The sequence below is a fragment of the Anser brachyrhynchus genome (genome assembly GCF_964034855.1).
Source record: "Anser brachyrhynchus genome assembly, chromosome: 19".
Lineage (NCBI taxonomy): Eukaryota > Metazoa > Chordata > Aves > Anseriformes > Anatidae > Anser > Anser brachyrhynchus.
The window spans coordinates 7,274,803-7,302,616 of NC_137712.1; the positions used below are offsets into that span (position 1 = coordinate 7,274,803).

The 27,814-nt window shown below is 55.2% G+C and overlaps 1 protein-coding gene across 2 annotated transcripts in view; it reads left to right on the forward strand.

The window, feature by feature from the left end:
• MEGF9 (multiple EGF like domains 9) overlaps window positions 1-27,814 on the forward strand; it is a 44,469-nt gene that overhangs the window by 6,396 nt on the left and 10,259 nt on the right. Inside the window, exons 1-3 of one of the 2 annotated variants that reach the window (XM_080562513.1) lie at window positions 6,454-6,622; window positions 14,489-14,690; window positions 24,698-24,837. In XM_080562513.1, the coding sequence (XP_080418639.1) occupies window positions 6,511-6,622; window positions 14,489-14,690; window positions 24,698-24,837 (454 nt within the window). In that variant the 5' untranslated portion in view covers window positions 6,454-6,510. Of the gene's footprint in view, window positions 1-6,453; window positions 6,623-14,488; window positions 14,691-24,697; window positions 24,838-27,814 lie in introns of those variants that run through there. The other variant, XM_080562512.1, reaches the window with a different exon arrangement.

Here is a 27,814-nt window from a genome sequence, read left to right on the forward strand (position 1 = left end):
TTTGTTTTGGTGCCTTTTTTTTTTTTTTTCCCCTCCCAGTGGTCTCGTCTTGTGCTGGTTTATAAGGTCTCGCGGCTCCTTTCCCCGAGCAGCGCTCTGCCGTTCGCACGCGGCACACTTAGGCTTTATTGCTATTAATTCGAGCATTTCATCGCTCGGAATTGCCTGCTCTGATGTTTCGGGGCCGCCGAGGTGCTGCCGCGGCCCTCCTGGTGCTCAGCACCAGCACCCGTCCTGCGACGCCCGATTGAGGCAGAAACGGGCCGGAACGGGGCGGGCGCAACGAATGTTTTCTGTAGCCTGTCACGGGACGTCTGGGGCCGGTTGCTATTAATGAAATGGCTTTTAATTGCTGGGGTGGCACCTGTGTGACCCGCAGCTTCCCTCCCTGCAGGGCGAGATGCGCTCGGGGCCGGGTTCATCCCGGGGAATGCCACCGCATCCTGCGGTGCCGCTGGTGCTGAGCTCCCCCTTCCCGTGGCCGTCCCCACCGCCGGGCTCAGCTGAGCTGGGAACCGAGCTGGGAACCAGGAACGCCAGCTGGGAGCCGAAGGATTGACATTTCCCTTCCCCGGGGGCAAAGCAGGGGGTGGGTGGATGCTTTTTATTTATTTATTTTGTTCCTGCCCTGTCTACCACCTGCTCGGTCCATGGCGAGCGTTGTCGCTGCAGCTTTTCTCGGGGCGCGCCACGTGCCAGGAGTAGCAGGGCTGCGAGGATGCTCTCCTGCTTTGCGTCCTCACTGCGCTTTTCAGGAATGTGTGCAGAAAACCTTTAAAGTGAGGCTTTTTTTCCCCTCCTGTGAACAGGGCTTTTTGTCGAGATCAGCAAAATATCTATCGCTATGGAAAAGATTGCTTTTTCCGTTTGTGGATTTTTCCATTGAAACCAGTTTAAACTCGACACTTTGTTCCCACCAAACTTTTCAATGCTTCTTGCTCCATGAAAACCTTCAGTGATTTGCTTTCCTCCTTCCCTCTTTCCAAGCAGATATACACGTATATGTGTTTTTGAAGCCTGAGCTTCCTGTGGGATAGAAAATCCCTTTTTCTGCCAGCCGTAACTCTTGCCTTTTGTCACCGGGAACAAAGAAAACATTACAGACTTCTTTAAAAAAAACCTTCCTGGTGTTCCTCCCCTTCCCCAAAGCAGGGAGGTACCAAGCTAAAGGCAGAGCCATCTCTTTGGGGATCAGGAGGGATGCACTGCAGCGAGCGCTGGGGCAGCGAGCAGGATTTTGGGGTAAGATTCCTACAAGCCGAGCTGCTGGCTCGCAGGACACCTGGGCGATGGGCTGAAGCGCACCAGCTCCTTTCTGGGCTGGGTTTTGCTTGCTTGGTGCAAACACATCGGATGTCTTCTGGCTGTGGCTGCCCCGGCTGGGGACAGCCACCCCGTCCTGCTCTGCCTTCCTCCCGGGGCCAGATCTTCCCCAGTCCTCCTCGGTGCTTGGGGGCGGCTTTCGGGGATCTGCCTTGTTTCTGAGCGCTGCAGGTGCCGTGGCCATCGCCATGGCCATCCCCATCTCCCTACAAGTGGCTGCATGAAGTTATTAGTTTATTATTTGTGTGTATATCAAAATAATAATGAAGTTACAATTGAGGTGCGTGCAGCAGTGCTTTCCAGCAGTGCCCCATCCCAGTTTCGGGGCAGGACTCGGGGTCCCCCCGCACCTTGCATGCTGTCCCCTGCGCCGTGTGCCGGGGAGCAGCCGGAGCCACGCCGTGCCAATGACTTCAGCCGGTGATAAAAGCGCCGTGACGTGGACAGCTCAGTACCTGTTATCGGGGAAAAGCAAACAGAGGCTCCACCTGCCTCCTGCCTTTCTCCCTTCAAGGGCAGGCTGCACGCCCGGCGTGGAGCTCCCTGGAAAATGTTTTATTATTAACGCGCTCGCTTTGGCTCGGCTGCGCTGTTGAGAAATCCAAGCTTGACTCCAGATAATGAACGACAAACATTTGTCTGGACTTAACTATTTTGCTCGGAGCATTTTTTTTTCCTCCTGGAAGTTTACTGTGAGCTGTCAGCAGCGCGCCTGCTGACGTGAGTTATCGCTGACGCCCTGCCGTTGGGTCTTCCCTTCCCTTCCCTTTCGCGTTGCACTTGTTTCTTTGCAGGGGAGGCTTTTGAGCAAGTCTAATCCATCTGAAATGGAAAAGAAACAAGCGATGGAGTTGTCTTTTAAGGGGGCATTCGGATGCTGGCTGCCCTGCCAAGCAAGGTGGGATTTGGGTGGGATGGGGCAGGAGGGACCTGCCCCAGCGCCCAGCTTCGGTGTCGGGGTGCCCGCAGCAGAGGCTGCTGCCCTTCGTGAGCTACAAACCCCTTGAAAAGCTTCTGGAAGAGGTGTGGGTGCTGAGGTTGAGCTTGCAGACAGAGGAATCGATCCTTTTGTCTTTCTTCTCCACCTCCCGTCCCTTTATGTGGTCCCTCAGCCTCGAATCAGTGCCCCAAGCTTGGTGTGGTGCCGGGTGCGTGAGCTGGGTGGCTCTTGCCGCAGAGCCGACACCTCGCAGCGCCAGGTAACGCATTTATGAGCGCATGCGGCCTTGGCCACACCAAACCAGAGTCTGTGTTTTGTTCAGAGCATTACAGAGCCCCTGGAACCTGGAGGATGATCGGAAAAGAAGCGTGAATGCCCCTCTTATTGCTGATCCCTGGCTGCAAACCCTGGGGTCGGAGCATTTGTTTGACTGGGGCTCGGCTTTGCCAGTCCAAAATCAAATCCGCTGCCTTCCGCTGCGATTCCTGGGGTGATGCCGTGCGGGGCTGGGCTCTGACCCCACGGGGCAGGGGGTTGGCTTTGGGGTCTTGGCTCAGGCGTGGCCTTTGCCTGGTGCTGGGATGGTGATGGATGGGCAAGGATGGGGAGTGGGCACCGCGAGGGCTCCTCGCACTGGGAGCCACGGTGCTGCCCTGGGGCTGGCAGCGCTGCACGGGCGTCCTGCTTATTTTCACTCTTTTTTTTTTTACCTATTTAAAGAGGATTTGGGTCTTCTGTTGGACAAGGCTCCTGCGCGTTGTACTCCTGGAATTGTTGCTTTGGGTGCTCAGGTGGGTAGGTCACAGCTCCCCCCATGGCACGGGCTCTGTTGTGAAGGTTTCGCGGGCTGTGCGTAGACTTTATCACGCTGTTTATTTGCAGTTGCCGAACTCGCTCAATGGACGTGCTTTCGTTTTGAAGTTAAATAAATGCAGGCAGGAGCCAGGGCTGGACGTACCGTCAGTGTCGCTAGCGGAACGATGACTGAAGAGAGAAATTAAAAGCCGATCTGCAGCCCTGATGGAAGTCATTAATCTGCTGCAGGGCCCGGGGATTTACAGCAAAGGCAAGCGGGAGGCAGGGGCACGTCTCACCCAGCTCGGAGCAGTGGAGGCGCCCTCAGAGCCCCTGCGGATGGGCTCTGCCCCGGGCACACGGTGGGATTGTACTCTGGCCTTGTGCCATCACTGCAGCTGGAGGAGGAAAGCTTGGAGGAGAGCTCGGATGCACCCAGGCATCCCCTCCTCCTTGGGGACCCCGGGGCAGAGGTCCCAGAAGACGATGGGGGCTGTCCCGCTGCAGATCCCCACCTCTCCATCCACGCGTTGTTTCCGTGGCATGCCCTGGCCCATCTCCATTCCCTCTTTGAATGCTTGACGTCTCCTCCTAGGGTTTGCCAACAGGTTTTGTCTCGTTGCCATATCCTCAATCCAGTTCTGCTGGTGCTGGATGAAAGCAAGGGCTGAAGGAGCTCCGAAACAGGGCGCGAGCGTCGCCGGATGAGAGCGGGGAGCAAGCACGACGCCGGGTCCCACGCCAAGCACAGCGGGGCCGGCACGGGGCCGTGTTACAAAACGCCCAGCAGGAAAGCTTCTCTCGGCCCCTCTCGGAGGGCGTTCTCCCTGCGCTGCCCCAGCGGCTCACCGTGCTCGCAGCATTTCGTGGCTTGCAGCTGGCAGGAGGCACGGCGACTCCAAACTCGCCCGTGGCGTTGTGTCGTCACAGCCTTGAAACCGAACCCAAACGGCAAAGCCTGCCTGAAACCAGTTGTGATTACTCATGCCTCGTGCTATCCCTCTCCCCCGGTGGAGTTTCTGCTGTGGTAATTCCACTGATTGAGCAAGGAGACAAAATACCTCCATTAAACTTGGAGCCGAGCTCTCCAGAGTCAGGGCTCGGGGGCTTTGGGCTGTCTGAAGGTTTTCTTTGGTCCTCCTCTGCGTGGGCGCTGGAGTGAGTGAGAGGAAGGAAGAGACTTCGCTGTTTTGCTGTGATGAGTAGAAGCCTGCATTTATTTACTTACAGTAGAAGAAAACCACTGAAGTGTACTGGAAATGAACCCTCTGCTCCTGTAGCTCCACCTGATCTCCAAGCTGAAAACGCAAGGAGCTGAGAGGAACTGGGGGGGGGGGTCTACCCTCAGGCTCCGTAAAGAGCCTCTTTATTAACGCTTTCAGAAAGTGTTTATTAACACTGTGGATAAAAGAAGCCTTTGTTCGAGGATCTGTCCCTTCGCTGCTCCAGTGGAGGAGCTGAAGCTTGAAAGGAACTGCCCTGGGCACCTGCTGGAGATGCTGATGGAAGTTTGCATTCCAGATTTTCACCACAGGCTTAAACATAAAGTAGCCTGTGGCCCTGCAAAGCGAGTCTGTCCTCTCCCTCCTTTTGGAGGAAAAAAAAAAAGGCATTTTCGTACTGATCGATCGCACGCCTGCGCGGTTACTTCCAGCATCTCCGTCGAGCGAGAGCACCTTCCAGGGGCTCAGAAGTCCGCAGCACTCGGGAGAGGAGAAGCTGCTGCACCTGCAGGCGCTGTCAGCAGTCGAGGTCCGGAGGGGAAAGGCTCTCGAGGGCTGCACACCTCGCAGCAGCGCAGCTTGTTTTTAATCTGGTCAGGCAAAGGTGCGGGCGGAAAGCAGCTCCTGTAGCTGGGCAGAGTGGTCCCTTGCGGGCAGGACAAAGCGCCTGGCTTGTAGCCCGCGTGCGTTTAGAAGCCGCCTTTGATGGTTTGTGCAGTTAAGCCGGTGGTGGCTTTATGCCCTCGGTTGCGTGGTGGGGGAACAAGCAGGAGGCTGCAGGTGTGCAAAAAGCTCCTGCAGAAAGGGGGAGGCAAGGCCCGGCTTCGTCAGCGCGGCAAAGGAGCCGTCCTCTGCACGCTGGGCTTCCCGAGGGGTTGGAGAACAAAAATCCCTCCCAGCTGGTAACTCTCCTAGCGATGGAGGCATGGAAAGCGCAGGTCTGCGGTGTCGCTGTCCTTAATGACTGTGGATTTGAGGTGTCTTGTGGCTGTAAGCCGGCGGAGCGGAGCACCGCGTGCTTTGCACCAGCTGTACCAGCACTGACGGCGCCCAGATCGTTGTCAACAAATGAACTGCAGAAGCAGGCTCGAGGGCGAAGCTCCGCAGATAACAAAGCGTGCGCGGGGCTTTCGGCGGCGGCAGGCATTTCGTGCTGGGTCAGCAGCCGGCGCGTTTGGGCGCGAAGCCGATGTGGCGTGCCAGAGGCCGAGCTGAGCGCTCCCATCTATTCGGCCGGGAGCTGGGCTCCGTGTCCCCGGTGCCACCAGCCCACCGTGCCGCTTCTGCTTCTGCTCTTGGCTCTTCTGACCAGTTGCCCCAGCAGCAGCTTCTTGCTGTCCTCTTTGGTGGTGGCACGGGCCCGTTCCCTGCAGCTCTGGGGAGGTTGGGGCGTTTGCTGCAGGAAAACATCTGAAATTTTTCTGGCTTTTGAAAACTGGGGAAGGAACTGGGTGAGGGGCAAGGGCACAGCCTTCCCCACCGCGTCCTGTTAACGTGCACAAATCCTGACCTGCAGGGACCGTCCTGAGGGCTGCCAGCGCTGCAGGTGTGTGTATATACAGGATGGAGCTGGCGGTGAGGGTGGGTAAGGCAGGTGTTGGGAGCAGTGCCAGCCCACGCAGAGCCTGGAGCTGCCCCGGAGGAGCCTGGCTGGGGCGATGGATGGGGTGATGGATGGGATTTCCACCAGCCTGGCATGCGTGGGCTCCTCGCTGCCTCTTCTGCTTTGGGAAAGCTTCTCTTCAGCTTCACTCTCCAGCTGGTCCCATCCCAGCCCTGCTTGCCCCAGTGCTCCTGCTCCAGGGATGCCCACGTGCGCCCAGGTCCCCCCCAAGGCGGGGAAGGAGGCATCGTTCTCCTTCCTCGGCTCCTAGCCTGTGGCTTCCCAACGTTTACGCTCACAACAAGGCCCCTAGCCCCAGTGCGAGTGCGTGGAAGGGTGGCTCCTGCCTCTCCTTCCCCGGTAGCGGCGGTAAAGCTCTGGTATAAATTAACGCGTTCGTTCATTAGCTGCAATTCCCCACAGCGCTGAGCAAAGTTTGTGATTTTAATTACTTTTTGCAGGGATCTGAGCACGCAGAGCCTTCAACAGATGATTAGAGTGCCTGTTATTCATGCAGCTTTTCTTAATCCCTCTCTCTGCTAGGACATGGTGGGTAGATACTGAAATGGAAGTGTGCTAACAAATTCCCAGCCCCGTCCCATGTGAGCTGGCTGATCTTCGGTCTGATGGATTTTGCTGACGCGATGACCGAGGTTTCCCGAGAGGTGCTGCAGAAGGAAGAGACGCGTACGGCTGTGTCAGGGGAGCTTCCAGGGGTGCCGCACACTACTTTGGCAGGTGTTTGCCCAAATTATGTTTTGTCTTCATTGCCTCCAACCTCCCAGTTCGGCTGTGTCACACACACTGGGTGGTAAAAATAAAAACCAACAGCGCTGGGGTTTTTAAACAGAAACACGGAATATTTATGTGGTTGCAGGCGTTTGTGAAAATATTAGTGGAAGAATATGGCCAGCTAAAGGAAAATGCCAGCAGAACTATTTCTAAATTAATTAAAAGGAGCTGATCTCTTTTTAAAGTTGTTGAGGTTTTAATCCCGGAGCATTTATTTGCTCTGTTTGAAGTTGCTGTAGCTGCTTGGGCCATAACCATTTTAGGGCCGCGTTCCTCCTCGCAGGCAGCCTGCTTTCATGTACCGTGCGAGGACGCAGAGGGTCTGGCCGCGTGCGGCAGCTCCCCGGGGCACACGGGCAGCCTCGCACAGCCCTGGAAGTGCTTTGGGAGCCTTCCCTGTACGGCCTGGCCCTGGCTGATCCCGGCAGCTCCCTGCTGTCTCCTGGGGCAGGAGCAGCGCCGTGTTCGTGGCTGTCTCTGTGTTAGCTGTTGGTTTCTTCTGCCTGTGCCTGCAGGGTTTGGTCCTCCGGTCTCACACCGGTTCCACACTTGTGCGTCTGGTGTCTTTGATGCCCGTTTACTCGGGAGGAGCTGGTGCAACGCTTGCCATGCGGGTTCCTGACTTGTTCCGCACCAAAAAGGCTGGGAAAACAACAAATTCCTCGGAGCTTGCGCTGCACGGGGGAGCTTTCACCGCCTGCTAGGAAACCAAAAGCCTGTCTGCCTGATTGCCGGTGCAGGAGAGGAATAAAAATAACGAACCCTACGAGACTTTGCCTTGGGTAAGGCCTGAGGCTCATGGCTGTGGTCAACCGAAAGAAAGGAGCTCATGGCTGGTGGGGCAGGGTGGCCGAGAGCCAGTGGGCAGCCGCACAGGGGCTGTGCCGCACGTTCCCAAAACACAGGGCGAGCACAGAGGAGCGCTGCTGGAGAGCGCTGCTGGGGACCCGGAGCGCTGGCACCTTGACTTTGTGTTTCCTTCCAAGTGATAAGAGCTGGCTTTAATCTGATTTAATTTTCCTCGACAAATACGTTTAATCTTTTAACGATATTACAAGTGGTGTAGAAGCATTGAGAAATCCTTGTTTTTTTCTCCCCTGTTGACCCACGCAATCCTTTTATGGAACAGCACGAGTGATTCCTGTAAAGCTCTTAACAGCATTACCAGGAGCGGGGCCGCGCTGCCAGCGGCGTGCCTGACGGTGGGGCAGGGCTGGAGGGGGCCGTGAGTGCCCCGAGCTGATGCGCTCCGTAATAAAATTAACACGGAGTAACAGAGGAGTTTTATAGGAATGCATGTAAACTTCTGGGGGGTACTCAGGGATCCCCCTCCTACCATTCTGGCACTGCGCCGCAGCCCTAAGTGGGACTAAATGGCAGCTCGGAGCGCTTTAATGCGCTTTGCACCGCCGGCGTTGGCTGCCGGTCTGTGCCGAGCAGAGCCCGGGCGTTGGCAGCACGCCCCTCTGCGGGAAGCCGGGCACGACGGCTCCTCTCTGCTCAGCCCGCAGCAGATTTTGGTGCTGGGCTCCGTGCCCAACCAGCACCTGCCCCTTGGGGGCTGCTGCGAGTCCCTGGGTGCGGGAGCGGTTCCCCCACCCACGGTGTTTTGGTGGCGGTGGTTTGGTAGTGAGCTGCTGCGTGGAGCGGTGCGAAAGCCAAACGCGGAGCTCAGCCCGGAGCTCGAGCTGCTCACCGAGCGGAGGTGGTGCTGGTAGAAGGGACAGGAAGGGGTGCAGTGAGGCCGCACGAAGGCCAGGTTGGGTTGGGCTTCTCCCTTAGCAGACCCCAGCTCTAGGTGGAGCTCCCGTTCGCTCCCGTTACCCCACATCTCGTGCTGGAGTACTCGGGGGCTGTCACAAGGACAAATTCCCCGGGGAAGTGGCCGTGCTGCTTGAGGGGGATGCGCTGGGGGAGCACCAGAGCCACATCCCTCCAGCGGGGACGGGGAGGATCCCAAACACCATCTGGGTCACACCAGAGGGAACGGGGCAGGGCATGATCCTGCCCCGCACGTCTCCTCCAGGTCTGCGTGTATCCGCTGCCCGCGGGCCCGGCTGCCCTGCACGTATCCCGTCCTCCTTCGGAGCCGTGTGTATTTTTGGCTCCCAGAATGTCCCCTGACAATGCGTTCCACGGTTTAATTGCAAGGGGAAAGGAAATGGCTTTGGACAGCTTGTTTTAAACCTGCTGCCTGATCCTTTTATTCCTGTGCTGTCAGAAACTGTGCCTGGAGAGGGATTGAGAAAGGGAAATAAGGGAGAAGGGGAGAGAAGGCAGGGCTTGAACTTGCAATGAAGTGCGGGGGACAGAAACCTGTGCTGAATTAACGCTAAAATTGAGCCTTCCCAGGGACGGGATGCCGTCACGTGCGGCGAGTGCGCGGTCAGGGAGCAGGAGATGGGCTCGGTGCTGCTGTAACACCTGGGGGGTCGGAGCGGTGCAGCGCGAGGATCCACCGGTGTATGCCCAGCGTACACCCCTACAGGCATGAAATCAGGGTCTTTTCAGAGCTGGGCAATGGATAGCATCCCCGGGACTTCATGTCTGTGCTTCTCTACCAAAAAATTGGATTTTATGTTTCTGCTCCCAGCGAGTAGGTGACTTCATTCAGGATTTAGGTTGTTTGAGGATGTCCCCAGCAAATATGGTTTTATACAGACATCTTCACTTGTTTCACAGCGATTCTTCTTTTGCCATTTGTAAATATTTCATCCGCTTTTAAATTATTTACTCATTAAGTGGCTTGGTTGGAAGAAGGAATCGCGCTTAAAATACATCCGAAGGCTCAAAGCACTGCGAGTCCAAAAGAACACAAAAAAAGGATTGAGGAAAGGATGTTTGTGCTGCAACGAGCCCTTCAGGACAGCACGCTGGGGGCAGGGTGGTTAACGCATTCGAAATCCTTGCTGCAAGCAGCCCCGGGGCTGGGGTGCAGAGGACAGCTCCAGCGCTGCGTTCCTCGCATGGCACCGCGCTTCGAGGGTGCCTGGGACATCGCAGGGGCTTCGGGGTTTGGAGGATGCAGCCCGATCCGTCAGCCCGCGTGCAGCTCCAGCGGGTTCTTCATTGTGTTGGTGCTGCTGAGCGGAACTTTCTGTAATCCTACAGCGATGGCATGTACCCAATGCCATAAAAAAAACAACGCAGAAATACCTCTTTGCCAGTTCATTAGTAACGTTTGACTTTGGCGTAATAATTACTCAACTCAGGGTTGCAGCTAACGGTAATTGCACGTTAAATATGGGTCCTCCACGCAGCGCGTCCGTCGCTGCAGCGTGCTGGAGACCTGCTCTGTTCCTGCTGGAGACCTGCTCTGTCACTCCCCTGCCTCTGGATCAGGCACCGAACGGCGAAGGTTAAAATGCAGCTCATGCAAGGAGCGGCGTTTCCTTTTTTTGCTGAAGGAGTAGCGTGTGGGAAGGATGCACACTTTTATAGTGCCTCTATTCAGGGAGCTCGGAATGTCACTGGGCTGTTAATTAATTAGAGCCTGCCAACACCTTCACGAGCGAAGGTGGTGGTTTTTATCACTGAGAGCCGAGAGCTTGGAGCTGCTGCATGGGGAAGGAAGGAAGGGAAACCTCGGTGCTTTGGAAACGGAGCTCGGAGCCCTGGAGGTGTGAACACCCCGCGGGTGGGGAAACCAAGGTAGAGTGAGGGCAAACGACTGCAGCAAGTTGGGGAGAGCTCGGTGCAGGAGCTCAGACCAGAGCCACGGCCCTGAGAAGGCTGTGCCCGTGCCTGCTGCTGGTGGCGATGCCCTGCCAAACCCGGGGCCTCCAACCAAGGCCGAGCATCCCGGCACGGGGCAGTTCGGGGCTGCATCCACCTTTGTTCGTCCCTTTTCATTTTGCAAAACCTCTCGGTAAGGTGTTTTTGAAGGTTACCTTCAAAAGCAAAACGCACGCTTGACAAAACGGAATAAAGGCTCCGAGTACCTGGCGCTGGCCAGGAGCCAGGGCAGCGCTCCCTAATCTTTTCCTCCAGTCCTCGTCGTCTTTGATGTATTCCCAGATCTGGAAGGTAGAGGCTTCGTTGCCGCTTTCCCTTTCTGGCTGGGGATCACGCCCGCCTCCTCCAACCCGGCTGCCGTCGGGACAACAAAGTGTCTTTTGAATTAAGCCTGGGGTTTTCATAGTCTGGTACATCATCATGTCAAACCCGACGCTGCGCTCGCCGCCGGGTTTTAATGCTGCTGTCTGCTTCTCCTCTGCTTCCCCACCGAAGGGCATTTAGGGCACATTGGGGTTGTGTCAGACGGTCACAGCAGAGCGGGTCTTTGTTCTGGGGGGGGGGGGGGGGACGACCACATGTGATGCTTCCCTCCTGATGTGGGCATTGTCCCTTCCCAAAAATCCCCTGAGAGGGTTGGGGGATGCAGGGCAGCCACCTTTTTGGGAGATCTCTTCGGTATTGGCCCTGCGGTGCCATACCAGGTGCCTGGGTCTGATTATTTTGCAGGTTTTCCTGTTTCAGCAGCAGCAGGAGGTGCCCCCCCCAAGCCTGCCAACACAAAGCTCTTTTTGCCTGCATTATTTTGGATTACTGCAGCATTTCTTGCTCTCTCAGGGAATGTGGAGCTGGTGCTTTGTGGTGCCATCGAGCTTGGCTGCTGGAAATTAGTCGCCCCCAGGTTTGACCTGAATTTGTGCAGTATTGACCTGCAAAAGAGGAAGACGGAAAAAAAAAAGGCACCGTGAAGTTAGCTGGTGTGTTTTTGGAATGCGTATAGCTCCCCAAGCCTGAGGGAGTCTCAGTGTGCAAACAGCCTTGCCAGAGGAAAGAAAACTCATTTTTGTAGCCGGTGCCATTGCCAAGATCAACCCAGAGTCGGTTGCACTGTGCAGCCAGGCTGTTCGGGTTTGCAGCTCCCGGGCCTGTCCCGTCCATCCCTGCCTTCACCTCCCCTTGGGTTCCTGTAAGTACCGGGGACGATCCCAAGGAGCTGCTCCACGGCGTGGCGATGGCCGGATCCTCTTTGATGGACACCTGCAGTCCTTCGATAAAGGGCTAAAGAAAAGCGAGGCTTTTGCCAATATACGCAGCTCCCCGACTTCTGTTTTTTCCTTCTTTGCCATGGCTGGTTTCCTCTGAAGGTAACGTGCAGCCAAAATCTTCCCCCTCCTGCCAGCGTGCTGTGTGTGGGGACAGCATTCTTTTGTCCCCTCGTGCAGCATGGCCACAAAACCAAGCTCATAAACCTGCTTCGGCACAGCCCTATCTCAGCTGCAACACAAAGCAAGCTTTGAAAATTTGTTTTGATGTGTTTGACAAACTGCAGAGCAGGTGCCGTGTTGGCTCAAGGCAGGTTTTCGTGGCTTGCTCTGGCTGGGAGAAGCCCAAGTGCCCAAATCGCTGAGGTTCCACTCGAATAATTGAGACGGGAATTGGGCTCGTTATCTGAAGTGGATGCTGGAGTGGCTAATTGTGGATCTTGAGGTGTTTGTCCTATTTGCTGGCTTAGATTGAAGAAAATTGAGGTGCAATTTCGCAGGTGTGTAGGTGCAAAATAACTTCCATAGGGATACTCTAGATGTCTTGATGGGGTAACAAAGCTAAATAACTTGTATTTCTGTGATTCGTGTTGGAAGAAAACAAACAGTCAAGGCGCAGCGTGGTATTAAGCAGCAAGTCTGGCTGGCTGCTGCTCAGAGAGGTCCTGGCACTTTTGGGAGAAGGGGACTCCATTACTTCTTGAAGAGTCCATGCGTAATTCATGGGCTTCAGAGAAAACTGCCCTATAACCTGCTACCAGTAAAGGGCAACAACAGCCATCAGGGAAACTTCTACAGTGCTTCTGCAATGTGGGAGACCCTGCGGTTTTTGTTTCCAAAGGCACTTTTTGAGGGCTTCACTGTGGTCGAATTTTAGCAGATCACTTATAGATTAATACATGAATCTTCATGCAGTCCCTGGGTTTTAAATGTGGTTCAGTGCAGGCACCTGCTGAAGACCTGTCTGGCCTGGGAAGCCATTTCCAGTCCCCACAATTGGGGCACAGGTGTGCGGTGTCAATGTTGGATGACCTTAAATCCTAGCTCTGATGTGGAGCAGTAGTCGTGTGCCTTCTTGGCATGATTTGATCTTTGTTTCAGCCTGATTTTCTTGGGCTGGGGGCCTGGCCTCTCCCCTCTGTGCAGTGCCCCGAATATGGCTTTTCTCAGGCAAAAACAAACAGCAATGCTTGTGTAAAGCCCCTGATGCTTTATGCGCTACTTCAGAAAATAATCCTCGTTTATAATTCACACTTGGCAGCGAAAGCCTTTAAATTATTAAGGCACCAAATATTTTGCAATGAAGAAGTGGAGATAAAGCTCGTGTCAGAAACAAATTGCTGGGGAGGTTGTTCTCTTTGGTGTGTTTGGTACTTCACAATATTATGAGAAATACAGTGGGGGGGGGGCTCGAAAGGCACCACTTGCTCAAAAGATATTTTTTTTTGGTGTGTGGTCTCCACAGCCCTGTGAAGAACAAGTGTCCCCAAAGCACGTGTGTGGGGCCCCAAAGCTTGCGGTGGGGCTGATGGTGGCCGTTGTGTGGTAGGCAGGGTGGCAGCTGCAGGTCAGGAGGTCCCCGCTGCCCTGGTGGTTAAAGGCATGTTCGTGCTCCCAGAGCAGAGGGCAGACTTCCAGAGGACAGACCTCTGCGATGGGAGGTGGAAGATGCTCAGCCCCAAACGCACGGAGCTCAAATCCCTCTGGTCTTCAGGGGATTTTGTTTTGTTTCTCAGTGAACAGTGGTCGTACTTAGTGCATCGTGTAGGTATGCCGTGTATGTCCGTGTCATAAAGACATCCTGTTGGTAAACCTGAGGTGTTTCCGTGCTGTGAAATGCCGGATCTTATAATTAGGGGGTTTGCCGCCTGTTGCTAATTTCCACGGAATGGCTGAGGTTGGAAGGGACCTCTGGAGGTCCTGTGGCCCGGGCCCCTGCTCAGGCAGGGCCACCAAGAGCAGGTTGCACAGGGTCGGGGCAATTATTTTATCCTCATGTTACACCACCAAGTGTTGGTCAGCTCCTGGAGCCATGTAACCAGACAACAATGACTGTGATTATATATATGTATCTATTATAATGTATACGATACGTACATGAAGATGGTGAAGGGACTGGAAGGCAAGATGTCTGAGGAGTGCCTGAGGTGACGTGGTTTGTTCAGCCCAGAGGAGAGGAGGCTGAGGGGAGGCCTCATGGCGGCCTGCAGCTCCCTCCTGAGGGGAGGCCTCATGGCGGCCTGCAGCTCCCTCACGAGGGGAGGCCTCATGGCGGCCTGCAGCTCCCTCACGAGGGGAGGCCTCATGGCGGCCTGCAGCTCCCTCCTGAGGGGAGGCCTCATGGCGGCCTGCAGCTCCCTCACGAGGGGAGGCCTCATGGCGGCCTGCAGTTCCCTCACGAGGGGAGCGGAGGGGCAGGCGCTGAGCTCTGCTCTCTGGGGACAGCGACAGGACCCGAGGGGACGGCATGGAGCTGGGACAGGGGAGGGTCAGGATGGGGGTGAGGGAAAGGTTCTGCACCCAGAGGTGGTCGGGCACTGGGACAGGCTCCCCAGGGACGTGGTCACAGCCCTGAGCCTGCTAGAGTTCAAGAAGCATTTGGACAATGCCCTCAAATTTAGGGTCTGATTTTGGGGTGGTCCTGTGTAGGGCCAGGAGCTGGACTCTGATCCTTGGGGGTCCCTTCCAACTCAGGTTATTCTATGATTCTCTGTGTATATACATGCATTTAAGTGGCTATACCCATCCCCTGGGTATGACCCAAGCCCCGCGTGCCCCCAGCATGCTGGCTTCAGCCTCTCTTTCCCTCTTGCAGGAGAGCCATGCAACTGCAGCGCCGTGGGGAGCGTCGACGCGGCCTCCTGCCATGGCACGCCAGGACACTGCGTCTGCCTGGAGGGCTACACGGGGCCGCGCTGCGAGAGCTGCGCCCAGGGCTTCCACCCCGACCCCAGCCGGCAGCGGTGCCTGCCCTGCGGCTGCAGCCCCGCCGGTGCCATCGGATCCAGCTGCGATGAGTAAGTAGCTGAGCATCCCTGCTCCAGGGTGCTGGGGGGATCTTGGGGTGGTTTTTCTGGGGATTTGGGGTGCCGAGCAGGCAAGAATGGATTGTATCATCTGGCTCTAGTATATAAAAAAATTAAAACATTTAAAAAAAACACAGGAAGGAAATTAGTTTCACAAAAATTCACGAAGCGTGTTCTTCCTCTCTTTCAAGATCTGGATTATAAAAATATCTGTAGCTATGGCAAAAGCCCTGGCAGCCCACAGAGGAGCCAAGGCACCCTTCAGCCCTGAGTGTCAGCAGGACCTCTCCTCTGTCGCCTCGTGCATCCCGCAGCCCCTGCTGGACCAGGCTGCCTTCACAGCGGCCGCCCGGAGGGATGCAGAGGTTGGGCTGGCACAGGAGGCTTTGGGGAGGCTTTTTTCTGAAGGGAGATCAGTTGCAGCAGGGGCAGGCACTGTGCTGCGGTCTGCCTTTGTTCAGCATTGTGAAAGAAGCGTTGGCTCCTGCCCTGCCCGGCATTTAACCCAGCCTCGTCCGCGCCTTCTCTGCATCAAGAAAGCTGCCGCAGATGCTCCTGAGCTGTCATATAATGAACATGTTCCTCTGCCGTGAGCTTCTGCTGCGCTGGCATCAGTCCTGTTGTCTTTTGGGGTTTGGTCTGGGCTCCCTGCGTGCTCAACACCTGCACGTTGCTGCCAAGGCTGGTGCTGAGTCAGAACCGCAATGTTCTGCAGGGGCATGCTGTTTGTAATAACTTCATGCGTTGTTTTTTCCAAGCACCCAAGCCCGGTGTTGATGGCCCTCTTTTTTCTTTCAATGCTGTGTTTCCCTGGTGGCATGAGCTATGAAAAATCAGAACCTAGATCAGTGACCTTCCTACTAAAAAACTGACTCTTGGGGGTGGACGGAGTTTTCCACTTGCGTTTTTAGCAGTAGGAAAATATTCCTAGAGGAGTCGGGGTTTGCCGCAGAATAGGAAAGGCAAGTTTGGTGGGACCTGATGGAAAGACAAACGGGGCAGCATGGCAGATTGGGGGAATCTCATCCTGGAGAGGCAGGAGCCGAGGGGCAGGGAGCGTTCCTGTCCCGACCTGTGTCAGTGGGTGCCATCCGCCCACGCCAGCGGGAAGCGCCCCGGGAGCTGTGGGTGGGCTGCTCCGAGGTGTGAAGGAGAAGGAGCTGGTACACGTGGTGAGCCCTCGTGCCCCATCCCAACGTGAGAAGACCCAGAAGTGGCGGAGAATGTCCCTGGCTCTTCCTGTTGCTGTATTGTTTTGCAGCCTTGAGGAACGTGGGGGAGATGGATCCTCATGCGTTTAGAACAGGGAACATGGGGCAAAACTGGGAGAAAGTCTTGGGCAGGAGGAGAGAGGAGGACTGATGGTGGCATAGATTGCTCTGTGTTTCTCCTGCGTGCTCCGTGAGGTTGGCCACAGGCTGAAATGACCTCTAGGTATTTAAAGAGAGGAGAACTGGGTCAGCCGTCTGTGCTGCAGGGCTGGGGCGCTGCCCGCTGCACCCGCACTAAATCATCACTGCTCTCGTTCCCACAGCGGTAGGGACTGGTCACAACCAGAGCAAAAAAACAAGTTGAGAAATAATAAAACAAAGTCAAGAATTAAAGAAATAAGGAGACAGACGTCCAGGAGAGGGGCTTGGGAGCTGGGCAGAGCAGATGCTGGGGACCGGGTGCGGTGATCTGCAGCACGAGGAGCGCACGGGGCAGCCCCTGCTCGGGATGGAGCGTGCCAGCATGGCCCAGCGCCAGCAGCCAGCTCCAGCTTTGTTGATGTTTAAAAAAAAAAATCCTGACAGCTGTCCGCTTTTTTTTTTTGTTATTATTATTATATTTTAAAGTGCCAGCCAAACATTCACTTGCACAAGTTAATTCCTGCACGCTGGCTTAAGAAAAAAGTGCCTGCTCTTCAGAAGAGTCTTGGGGTGAAGCAGCAGCAGTGTTTCAGGCTCTGAGCAGCTCCGCCAGTGGCTGATTTCAGGGACAGCCTGCCTGAAGGCTGAGTGCTCGGGGCACACAAAACACGCCCGATACGTCTCAGTCAGCTCGCTCAGGCTTGTGCAAAAGTGCCTTTTAAAGCACCACCATATGATGGTTATTATTATTATTTCCAGGCATGCTCTATCCTTGTGCCATCTGGCCAGCCAAATACACTGTTTATTAACTAGACCGCAAATGCAGACCATCAAATAAAAATAAATAAATAAATAAAAAATCCCTTTCCTGAGGCAGATCGTTGACTTTGGGAGTGAACATTGACCTGACACGCTGTCTCTGTGAATGGGCTCCAGAGCCACTAATCGAAGGTTGCTGTTTTGAAAAAAAAATTATTTATTTATAATTCTTATTTGCTTATCTGGGAGTCCCCCCTGGGAGGCGGAGGCTTTCCGTGCCGGTGAGTCAGCCGCGTTGGGTGGCTGCTCTCGCCCTGCGGCGCGGAGCCTGGCCCGGTGCCGCGTGGGGCTGACGCATCCTGCAGAGCAGGAGCGAGCTGTCCCCGCTGTGGTGACGCCTGGGCTCCTCGCACAAACCCTGTTTTGCTGGCTTGGATGCTGTGCGGGTGCTCGCTGGAGATAGCTGTGGCCTGGGTCCACAGGAAGGGAGAAGAAAAGCTGAAGTTTCAGGGTGATGGAGCAGGGGAAGCTGAGGACGAGGGCTCCTATGGGAGCACGGGCTGAGCACAAGGAGTTGTCCGAGCCTCAGGACCAAAGCCCCTGGTGGGGGCAGGTGGAGATGATGCCCGTTGTGGCCCCAGCCCCGTGGTGATGTGGTCCTGGCCAGGAGCTGCCCCCACCAGCTGTGTCCCTGGCACCATCGGCTGGGCACCTCCAGCAGAGAGCACTTGGTGCTTTGCCCACCCATCCTCCTGCTCCCAGGGCTGGCCCTGCCTGGTGGAGGTGATGCTCCAGCAGCTTCTCCCCACGGGGGGCCGAGTAACGGGGCTGGGCTCGGTGGGAAGCCTCCTCCTGCTGCTGAGCACCACACGAGGAGCTGCACGGGCACAGCTATTTCAATCTATGGTGAAATAGTTTTCCTGTGCAGACCTGTCCTCTGCCTGGCTTAATTAACGAAGCAGGATTATGTGTAACACCAAGCCTGCGAGAGGAGGAGATGTCAAATGACTTTGCATTTTCTCCCTTGCTAGCAGCACCAGCCAGCCCCGTGCCAGGCTGCAGACAGGGCAGGGCCACCCTGAAAGCATCCCAGTGCCTCCCTGCGCCCCATGACTGGGAGGACTGGTGGCGCTGCTCTCATTTACCTCCTACCAGGCATTTCTTCAAGGCTTTCCTAGTGCAGGACGTAGGACTCGGCTTTTCTTCCTGGGGGCACGTGGGCAAGCATCCCTATGCGGCTGCTCTCGCGCCCCGTGTTTTGGGATGTGATAATGGAGAAGGTGCTGTGAGATGGTGCTGGCCTGCAGAAGGGTTCAGGGCTCAGTTTCCCATTGCTGTTTCCCCTTTCTATGAAGTTTTCTTTTATTTCTGTCTTCAGAGACATTGCTGGCTGATGCGAGAGGGGAGAAAATCACTTGGTGAGGCTTTCGGGTATTGAGAAGTTGCTTGTGTGGTTATGGTTAGTTTCTCTCCATCGCAGGGAAGGTGATGTGGTGCACCTCATCTTCTACTGCAGCACTGCCCGTGCTGGTGAACACCGGGAGCTGTGGCTGCCGTGGGGTGCGTAAGGATCGTTGGGTGGTTTGGCTGGCGTGGGCTAACCATCCAACTCACGCTAGCACTGCCAGTTCCCTTTAAAAAGTAAAAAAAAACCCTCTAAATTAGACACGTATAATGTACTATTGTTGTCCATAATGAAAAGAGGTGTATGTCAAGATGGGCTTTTGCAAATTTAATACGTCGCTCCATCAGCCCGTGCCTCAGTTTCCCCACGAGCAGAGGGGTGATGGGAAGCAGAAGCTGCGACGTGCTGCCTGGAGCTGACAGCTGCTTTGCCTTGTGCCCTGAGCTGAAACACGCTGCTCCTCTGCTAGCTCAGCAGCCGCTCCTTGCTCCTCGCAGCTCTGCGGCGTGGGGTCTGGCTTCAGCCGCGCTTCGTGCCACAGGCTCGGCGTAAGGCGTGTTTGAGGAGCTGCTGTCACTCGCTTCCGTTCTAAAAAGACAAAAAAAATAAAAAGATCATGCATATAAATGCCAAAGCGTTAATTCAGAGATGTTTTGCACCCTCGAGGGGATCTGATGCTTTGTGTCCCCATTAAAAAGAATTAAAGCGGAGCGTCCCTGAGAGCATTTGTACATGGCTGTGCCCTGGAGCTGCGAGGCTGAAAGGGGGGCACCGATGGCGGGGCAGCATCCGTCCCTCTGTGCCTTCTTTGTGGTGGGCTGCTCCTTTGAGAGGCTGTGCTGCTGACCCTTGCTCACACGGATCTGTGAGAGCGTTGCTGATGGGAGCAAGGTCAGCAGCACCGGACAATGTCCTCTGTGAGGGTCTTTGAATGAGGGCTGGGGGCTCTGGGGGAGCTGGGCAGGGAGAGCGGCTCGCCGGGCTTGCGGAGGTGCTTGGATGTGGGAAGACGCAAAGAAATCACGGGGGAAATCACGGCGTGTTTGACTAAAATGCAGAGCCACTGACATTCAAGGGTTTTGTGGAGCTTCCCTAGCCTGGGCAGGAAGGAGCCAGGCACGCAGGGTTGCCTGAGGGAAGGCAGTGGAGTTTGCATTTTGCATAAAGAAAATTCTCATTTTATGCCATTTGTGTTGTCACACTCTTGGAAATATCTTTTTTTTTCTTTTTTTTTTTTCTTGGGGGGTGGGAGGGGTGGTTCCATCCTGCTGTACCTTAGCAGCCCCATAAACCACACCAGGCACTGCTCCCTTTAGAGACTGGGCCTTGGAAACCCAACTTCCCAAGGACTTCTGAAAAACCATCCCCATAAAAGCACATTTTCCCCTATTCCAGAAAGACTGTGCTCTCTTTTATAGATCGCCTGAGCACAAGTGGTGGCTCATTATCTCCGAGCAATGCCTCGTCAGCAGCCCTCTGCCAAGAACAGATTTTTTTCGTAGCGGAAATTGTTGCATGTGGACGTCATAAATGCAGAATACCCGGGTAGAGCATATTTTTCTGCATACTTTAATTATCAAAATATCTCTTCTATTACAGACTCTCGTATCCTTTGCATCTGGTTTAGCTCTCCCTCTCTCTTCCCCCCTCAGGCATGGTAAATATTGTACCTGCACCCATTTTTATCAGGTTGCAGACGGGAGAGGGGAACGGATGAGCGATCAGGCACAGCGGCAGTGAGCGGCAGGCTGTTATCATCTCCCCTACAGTAATTGGGGCTTCTCAGAAATCCTGGTATTTTGCTGATTTTCCAACAGGCTTCGCCGTTCCTCTTGCCTCTTGCAGACTTGCTGCTCTGGTGAACGCTGACTGCCCTCAAAAAAAATACCGGCACGGCTCTACAAGTTCTGATGGCTGAATTCTGGATTTGGGGAGGTGGTGCCCAGCCAGATTTCGGGCCACGCTTGTTGCCCGTGCCTTTTCCTATCCCATGCAAGGAGGTGTCAGTAGAGGTCTAGGGGATGGAGGGGCTACGCTGTGCAAAACCAGTGGGACCGGTGGAGACCAGCCCCTTCTCCCTGCCTTCCCCACTGATGTGTCGTCTTCTGCACCAGGTTGGCCGTGCCATGGCCGTGTTGCCCTCATCTCTAGGGGATGATCTGGGCTGTGGGGACCCACCCTATGGGGATGGGATTTTGCACTTAGCCAGGCTTTCACTGCTCCTCCACAGGGGACCCCATCCAACCTTGCTCTCCGGGGCCATCGCGGTCTCCCCATTGCCACCAAGTCCCCGCGGGTGGTGCCGGGGGCACCGGGGCAGGAGATGCCCGGCTTTTCCGTGACGCAGGGTGTCCCCGGCAGGGTCGGGGGGAGGCGGTGGCGGCTGGACAAGGTGTCCCTTTGACATTTACAGAGCGGCCTTTCAGAGCTGTGAAGGGTCCCCGCTCTGTCGAGGGCTGCCGTCTAAACAGATGCCGTCCCCCGGCACAAAGCGAGGAATGCGGCGCACAATGGCCCAATGTTCGCCGCGATAAAGCCCCGCTTCTTCTGCCCGCCACAAAGGCGGCTCAGAGCCGGGCGCGGGGCTCGCTGCCTGCGGTAACGCTTCCACGAAAGCGGTTTGGCTTCCAGCGGCGTCGCGGGGAGCCGAGGGAGCGGGGAGGCAAAACCCGGCCGTGTGCTATTACGGGGCTTTTCCTGCTCGCCGTTTCCCCACGTGTTGACACTCAAATGAATTGGCCGAAAGGAAAACCAACGCGTGCGTTATGATGGTTCTCGGTTTGCTTAGGGCAGGTGTTAATAGCCGGGGCTTTCCGTGGACGTGTCTTGTAGGGCTCGGTTCGCAGGGGGTGAGGAGGACGCAGGAGGGCTCATCCATCCCCCGGTGCTGCCAGGCACCGCAGAGAACCAGCACAAAAGGAGCCGCGCTCACTGGTCAAATGCACCGCTTGTAGCAACGTCGCTTCTCAATCCTCCTCGTCTCTTGCAGCGCCCTTTTTGTCTCATCCCATCAAAGTGCGACAAAGCCTTCGCACGAGGGTTGTTGTGCAGATGCTCGTGGCTCGGCGGCGCATTGCTCCTCATTCATACGGAGCGCTGTCGCTGGTAATTGTGTGCGTTACGGGCACACCTCGGCCCTGCCGGGATGAACGATGTGCCTCACTCACAGGAGGTTTGCGCCCACCGTGGATGCAGCAGCGGCTGGCAGGGGACAGGCAGGTGAAGCTGGGGACGCTGCGGGGCTCAGGACATGCCGTCACCCTGCCCTGCAGTTTGGGGGCTCGCCAGCTCAGGGAGAAGCTCCTGACAAGCAGCGTGGTGCTGGGCGGTGCTGTGGTGCTGGGCGATGCTGTGCCATGGTGCTGGGCCTGCTTTGTGCGCCAGAAAGCAGAAAGATGGGAAATGTCTTTGGCAGAGCTTTCCTTCAGAGCCGTGGGAGTTTTCGCGTGGCCCATCCACACGGTGTGTCCCGATTGAGACCCGTGGGAGCTCCCTCCTTCTCTTAATCTGCTCCAAAATCCTGCCAGTCTTGAAGAATAAAATAAAAAAACACTAAAAAAGGCACAAAACCTCAGTGCTGGGACACTTTGGTCAGCTTGGGCTTGGTCCGGCAGCTCCTGGGCTCTCAATGGCAGCTGGGCATCCAGGTTTGTCTGGCAGCTGGGAAAACATTCAAAATGAATTTCTTCTCCTTGGGAAAGGAAAAAAAAAAAACAAAACAAAAAAAAACAGGAGAAGAAAAGAAATCATTGGAGAGAGCTCGTGAAGGGTTTTCTGTTACACCGTGAAGCCGTGCACAGCGTGCCTCCGGGCAGCCCTGAGGCTGTGCTCCTCCGCCTCGTGCCTGCCCTGTCCCCTCGCTTAGGGCCGTGTCTACGGAGGTCTGGGAACCCAGCAGCTGCACACGGCGATCTGTCGCAGGCCGCAGATATCGTAAGGCTTTTATTTTCTTTCTTGCTGCAAGGCTGTGGGTTCCCCTGCTGCCCGGTGCTTCCAGGCGCAGCCCGTCCCGGCCGTGTGTCCGTCCCTGGCCGTCGGTCCGGGCTGGAAGTGAGCTGGGTGATGCTCTGCGCCGTCGGGCCGGGCAGGATTTCGGAGGTGTCACCTTGCAGTCTTCCTGGCTGGCTTCGGTGGAGTTAATCATCATCTGAAATCGAGTTGAGCAATTGATGTTGCTGCATCAAACTGTTTCGTTCCCTTCCCCCTCCTCCCCCCCCACCTCCCCCAAAAAAGAAATTCCTGGCTTAGGCTCAAACTCCAGCTCAGTTCTCACTGTGCGAGTGTTACACTGTGGGTCTTTTCTTTCAAGTTTCTGGATTTTTTATGGGCACAATCGGTCTGTTAACAGGACTTTTTTGTGGTCGCAATGCATTTATATCATTGACCTTTGCTTTAAAAAGTGTCTGACAGCCTTTACTGGGCTGGAGCTATGAAAAGGAGCGTTGTAAGCGGGCTTTATTCTATAGGAGCAATGACCACAGGCAAAGCTTTATATTTGCTGAGTGATTTAATTCTTGCACATGCAGAACCTGGCTCTGGGCCATATGTAACATGTTGAGAAAGGGTCTGCTTGAGAGGCATTAAAACCAAACTTTCCAAAACCGTGTTTTTTTTTTAAAAAAAAGCTTTTTTTCCTGTTATTTTTAAGCTAACGAGTAAAACCAAGGGACGCTGCCCCCAAAATGCTGCGTGGAGCTCCAGCAGAGCCATCGGGGAAGCAAACCTTTCAAAAATGACGTGGGAGCCTGCCAGCCAGAGGAACAGGAGAGTGCCACCGAAATAAAGGCCTGAACGAGGGACAGGAGGGAATAAAACGGGGCACCCAGGCCTCCAGGGAAATCCCCCATTGGTTGTTTTTCCCTTCTTGGCTCTGCCCATCCCCTGCCTGCTTACAGGAATATCTGCCCAGTAGTGGTCAGAAGCAAATAAAAACAGACTGCTTTTTGTTTGCTCTTGTTTTAAACACTGTGGCAGCGTTTGGATTAATGTTGGGTCTTGTGAAAAGCTTTTTAAAAGTCAGACAGCCTGAGCTGCTCAACAGCATCCCTTTGAATTCTGCGTCTGCCTGCTGCAGTCCCAGATAATGGGCTGGAGAGCAAGGAAACACCGCGTTTCTTTTTCTTGTAATCGGCCCATTAAATGTGCCTGAAATTTCGTGTTCTGAAAGTATTTAATTGTGCGGCCTCTTGGGCTGCCGGCTGTATTTTGGTGTGCCTTTGAGCATCTCCTCTTCCTTTGGCAAGTAAACGAGCGACAGAAATACTAAATTATGGTAATTCCTCACAGAAGCAGCGTCTTCCCCAAACATCGCAATCTCCTGCCTTTTAATTAAAAACACCGCATCCACAGCGCATCAGGCCTTTTAAAGCCTCAGCCTCGATTAGTTTTAATCAACGCATTTTTCCAGGGGCTTTCAGAAACAAATGGTGCATTGCTCGCCCTTCCCCAGGAGGAGCGAGGGAGAACAATGGCTTATCGACGTGCCGGCACGGCGAGCCCTGAAATGTGGAGTTAAAGAAGGGGGTGAGGAGGGTGGAGAGGACAGGACAGGACAGGACAGGAGGGTGCATCCTGTGGTGCCCAGGGGTGCTCCGTGGTGGAACCCATGCTGAGCTGCCGCTGTGGATAACCCCATCTCCTGGAGCGGACCAAATTGCTTGTATTTAGTTTTTTTTATTGTGGTTTCCCTGTGCACGCAGGGCTGGTTTTACCCCAGGGCTGATGGAGATGTGGAGAGGGATTTCTGTGCCCCGCTCGGGTGGCGGCAGCTCCTGGGAGTGCAGGAGGGAAGGGCTGCAGCTGGCAGTCACTGTGCCACGGGGCTTACGGGGCCTTTTATGTTATTTCTTGGTGATTTAGGCATAAATGCTGCCGGTGTGTAAAGTCGCTCACGAAAGGAATAGGTTAGAAGCCTCTACATGCAGAGACTGTCAAGGAAAGCCAAAAGAATCAGGGCAGCTCCTGCCTTGTATACCCTCCTGGCGCTCCATCACAGCAACCAACGTCAATGCGCTCGATTTTAACGGTGCTGCACTCTGTGTGGACTCGTGCCCAAGGAAGCAGGTTGTGGTGAGCTGCGGGGGACACCTCGGGGTGACCCCTCTTGCGGTCCTCCCCCGGCTCCTGCTGGGCAGAGGCCTCCTGGGCGGAGGGGTTTACTGTGGCTGTGACGGGATCCCCGAGTGCAGGTGGATGACATCTGCCTGGGGCGAAACCCCAGTGGGGAGACCTGAGGACGCCATGTGAGTGCGTGGGCGTCAGGGCATCCGAGCACCTGCAGGAGCTGGGATCGGAGGCTCTCGGAGCATCCTGGTGGATGGTTTTGGTCCGAGGCTTCCCAGAGGGCCCCATGGTTCCCGGTGCCCTGCTGGAAGCGCTGTAAGGATGACTGCTTTTGCACGAGCGTTCCAGACACCGGCCGTGGGTTTGCACGCGGGATGCCTCGCGGCACGCCCCATTTCACAGCTTGTTTCTCTCTGCAGCGATGGGAAATGCCAGTGTAAAGTTGGCGTAACGGACCTCAAGTGCGACCGGTGCAGTGACGGCTACTACAGCCTCAACGAAACCACCTGCGAGCCCTGCCAGTGCAACAACCACTCCACAGCCTGCGACCGCTTAACAGGTAACAGCCAAACAGCCTTCCCCCTCCTGACCACGGGGGTGTGAGCTGTGCCTCTCTGTCTCTGGTTTTTCACGCTTCCATTCAGCAGACCTGCACTCCCACCCTATTAAGCTGCGTCTTTGTGCCCTGAGCGCCCCGGATCTTCACCTTAAACCTGGAATTAAGATGCAGGGCAAGGCTGGAGCGAGTCCTCTTCTCGATAAAAGCTGCGTTATTTACTCCAGGCTGCAGTGCGGAGCCTTTATCCTGCAGCCTCTATCGGAAATCAGTGTTCCATTGTTCTCTTACACAAACACACAACACAGGCTTTTAAGGAGCTTTTGTTTAACTGCTGTTTACCTGGAAACATATACTGTACTGGCAGTGACGTAAGGTGACTATTATTGCCTCAGACAACATAATTAGTGTTGGAAAATACTGGCAGCACCTAATTAACATTGCTCACTTCTTATGAGTTTGCCCTGTTCATTTTCCGTGATCATTTCTTTGGCTGTCTCTCACTCATATGGATGTTGGAGTGCAAATATCGAGGCACCTGTGCTTGAAGAGCTTACGGGAGGACAGGGAAAAAAACGAATTGCTTTCCCATCCCCGCTGGAAGGAGAAGTCCCAGAGGAGCAGCGCTGTGCGACTGCCTGCGCAGCCCCTGCTTAGCAACAAAACTCACCCTGCAAAACTCAAATTCTCATCACAACTTCCAGGAGGGAAAGCAATTCTGTAATATTTACCCAGGAGCTCAGAAAGGGGCAGTCATTTCAGAAATGCTGCAGAGGTTTTTTTTTTTTTTTTGATAGCTGGCAGAGAGACAGAGCTCGTCAAATATGGTATTTTGGGCAATTTTGGCACCAATGTTTGTTCCCTTGTGGCCTGTGTGTCTGCAGCGGAGGAACAGGCAGGCACAGTGCCGGCTGTGCCCAGGAAGCGCCCTGGTCCCGCTCAGCAGAGCTGTTTTTGTGGGCTTGGGGGCTGCACTCCTCGAGGATGAATTGGTGCATTCATTCCTTACTGAATTTTAAGTACATGCTTATGTCCTGCTAATACTGCAGGATACAAATTGGACCTAAAGCTGTGTACACATCAGCTGTGTTGCTGATTTGGAGCTGGGCGTGTGGGTTTTGTGAAGGAGTAAGATAATCTGCTCTTCCTTCTCCTTCCCCGACGTTCCCCCCTCTCTTGATTCAAACCCCAGTGCAGCCGTGGCCTTGGGACTGGGGCTGCTCCGGCTGCCCTGCGACTGGGGTGCTCCAGCCCCGACTGCTGCACGGCAGAGAAAAGTCCTCGTTTAGGTTAATGACCTTTTTTTCCCCCCCTTTTCCTCCATCTGCTTTATTTGCTGCCGGGGATGGGGGAACCCAACAAAACCAGAACAGAGAACAGGCCATAAAAATGCAATCTGCCGCCTTGCGAGGAACCCAGCGTGCTCAGCCTGCTCTAGAGCCTGCACTTTGTGTGACCTCCCAGCTTTACATCAACTCTGTGTAGGCTTTGTCAAATTTTCAAGTTTTTTTTTTTTTTCCCTGCATTAATGCCATACTTTGGGCTCCCTCTGGCGGCTCGGAAGCCATCCCTGCACAGCCTCGCTCAGCGTAGCCGTGCCCAGGAGGAACATTTTAAATTATTGGGCTGGAAATCGGGCAGCCAGAGCTCCCCAGGCACTTCCTTCAGCGTGACCCTTGTGCCGGGAGTTGCGGTTGTGCAGCGAGTGGGGTCGCATCCGCCCAGCTGGGGTACGGCCGGCTCCGATCCCTCCCCAGGGCCTTATCAGGGTGGGAAGTGCTATTAATTATTAAGGCTTTCCACATTGATACCCGATTGCTTTGCGCGGCTGAGCGAGCTGCTGACTCACTGGAAACACAGCCATTTTGCCGGGCTGCTGTAGATAAATGTGGGTAATTTCCCCCGACAGGAAAGGTGGTCCTGGACTGACCGTGGCTGTACAGCAAACAACAGAGGTGGTCCCGGCTTTACGCCACCACGGCCGCCTGCCGAGCACGGGTCGAGGCACCTCGGTGCTGCTCGGGCACGGTGACTTTCGCGAAGCGGCTGGCGGAGGGCTGCAGCTGCAGAAGCAGAGAGCAGAAGATGGTTTTCCCTTCTAACCCTGACACCTCTCCCACAAAACCCACCGGCTCGTGTCTGACAGGCGGCTGGGTGCAGAGCAAACATTGCGGGGGAGCTGACGCCGTGCGGGCGTCCTGAGTCACCGGGGTGCTGCCGGCTCTGCCGCGGTGAATCAGCCTCCTCCCAAAATCGGCAGCCGCCAGGGTTTGCAGGGTTTGCTTCCCGTCCTTGGCACGAGGCTGGGCTGCGAGGACGCGCTGGGGACGCTCGGCTGCGGAGCCTTCGCTGTGCAGGGAGAGGAGGAGAAGGCGTGCAGCGTGTTGGGCTTGCACGGGAGCCAAACCGCTCCGAAATCAATGAGGAAATCTGCTGTGGGTTTTTTAACAGTTGATGTTAGCCCAATTCTGAATTTTAGACGTGGTTCGTGTTGGTAGGAGACTCTTCCATACCCCCGCAGCACTGCAGCTCAGCAAACCTCCTGTCGGTGCTCAGATATGCAGGGAATAAACCGTGCTGTGCCCCCCCTGGTTTGTTGTAAGGTGGCTGTTGCCCTTTTAGAGCCTTGTACAGGGGATTTAATCAAAAAAGCACCCCTCAGGTCACTGCCACCTCGACGAGCAGCCTGCTGAATTATAGGATGTTCCCATTGATGGATGGGCTTCTGGTTGCGGCTGCCTTTTTATAACTAGGGAGATTTTTCTTTCTCTGCTCACGGTAATGTTGAAATGCAATTTAGAGGGCCATTAGGACACAGCCTCTTCTGAGACACAGCCTGTCGGTTTTCTGATTCAGGGGCTTCCCCAGGTAGGGGCAGGGGCTCACGGGTGCCCCCAGGTCTCCTCTGTTTCTGCAGGAAGGTCAGTGCTGCTGCGGGCTGGTGCCCGTAGCAAACAGTCCTGTGACGGGGATGGAGGAG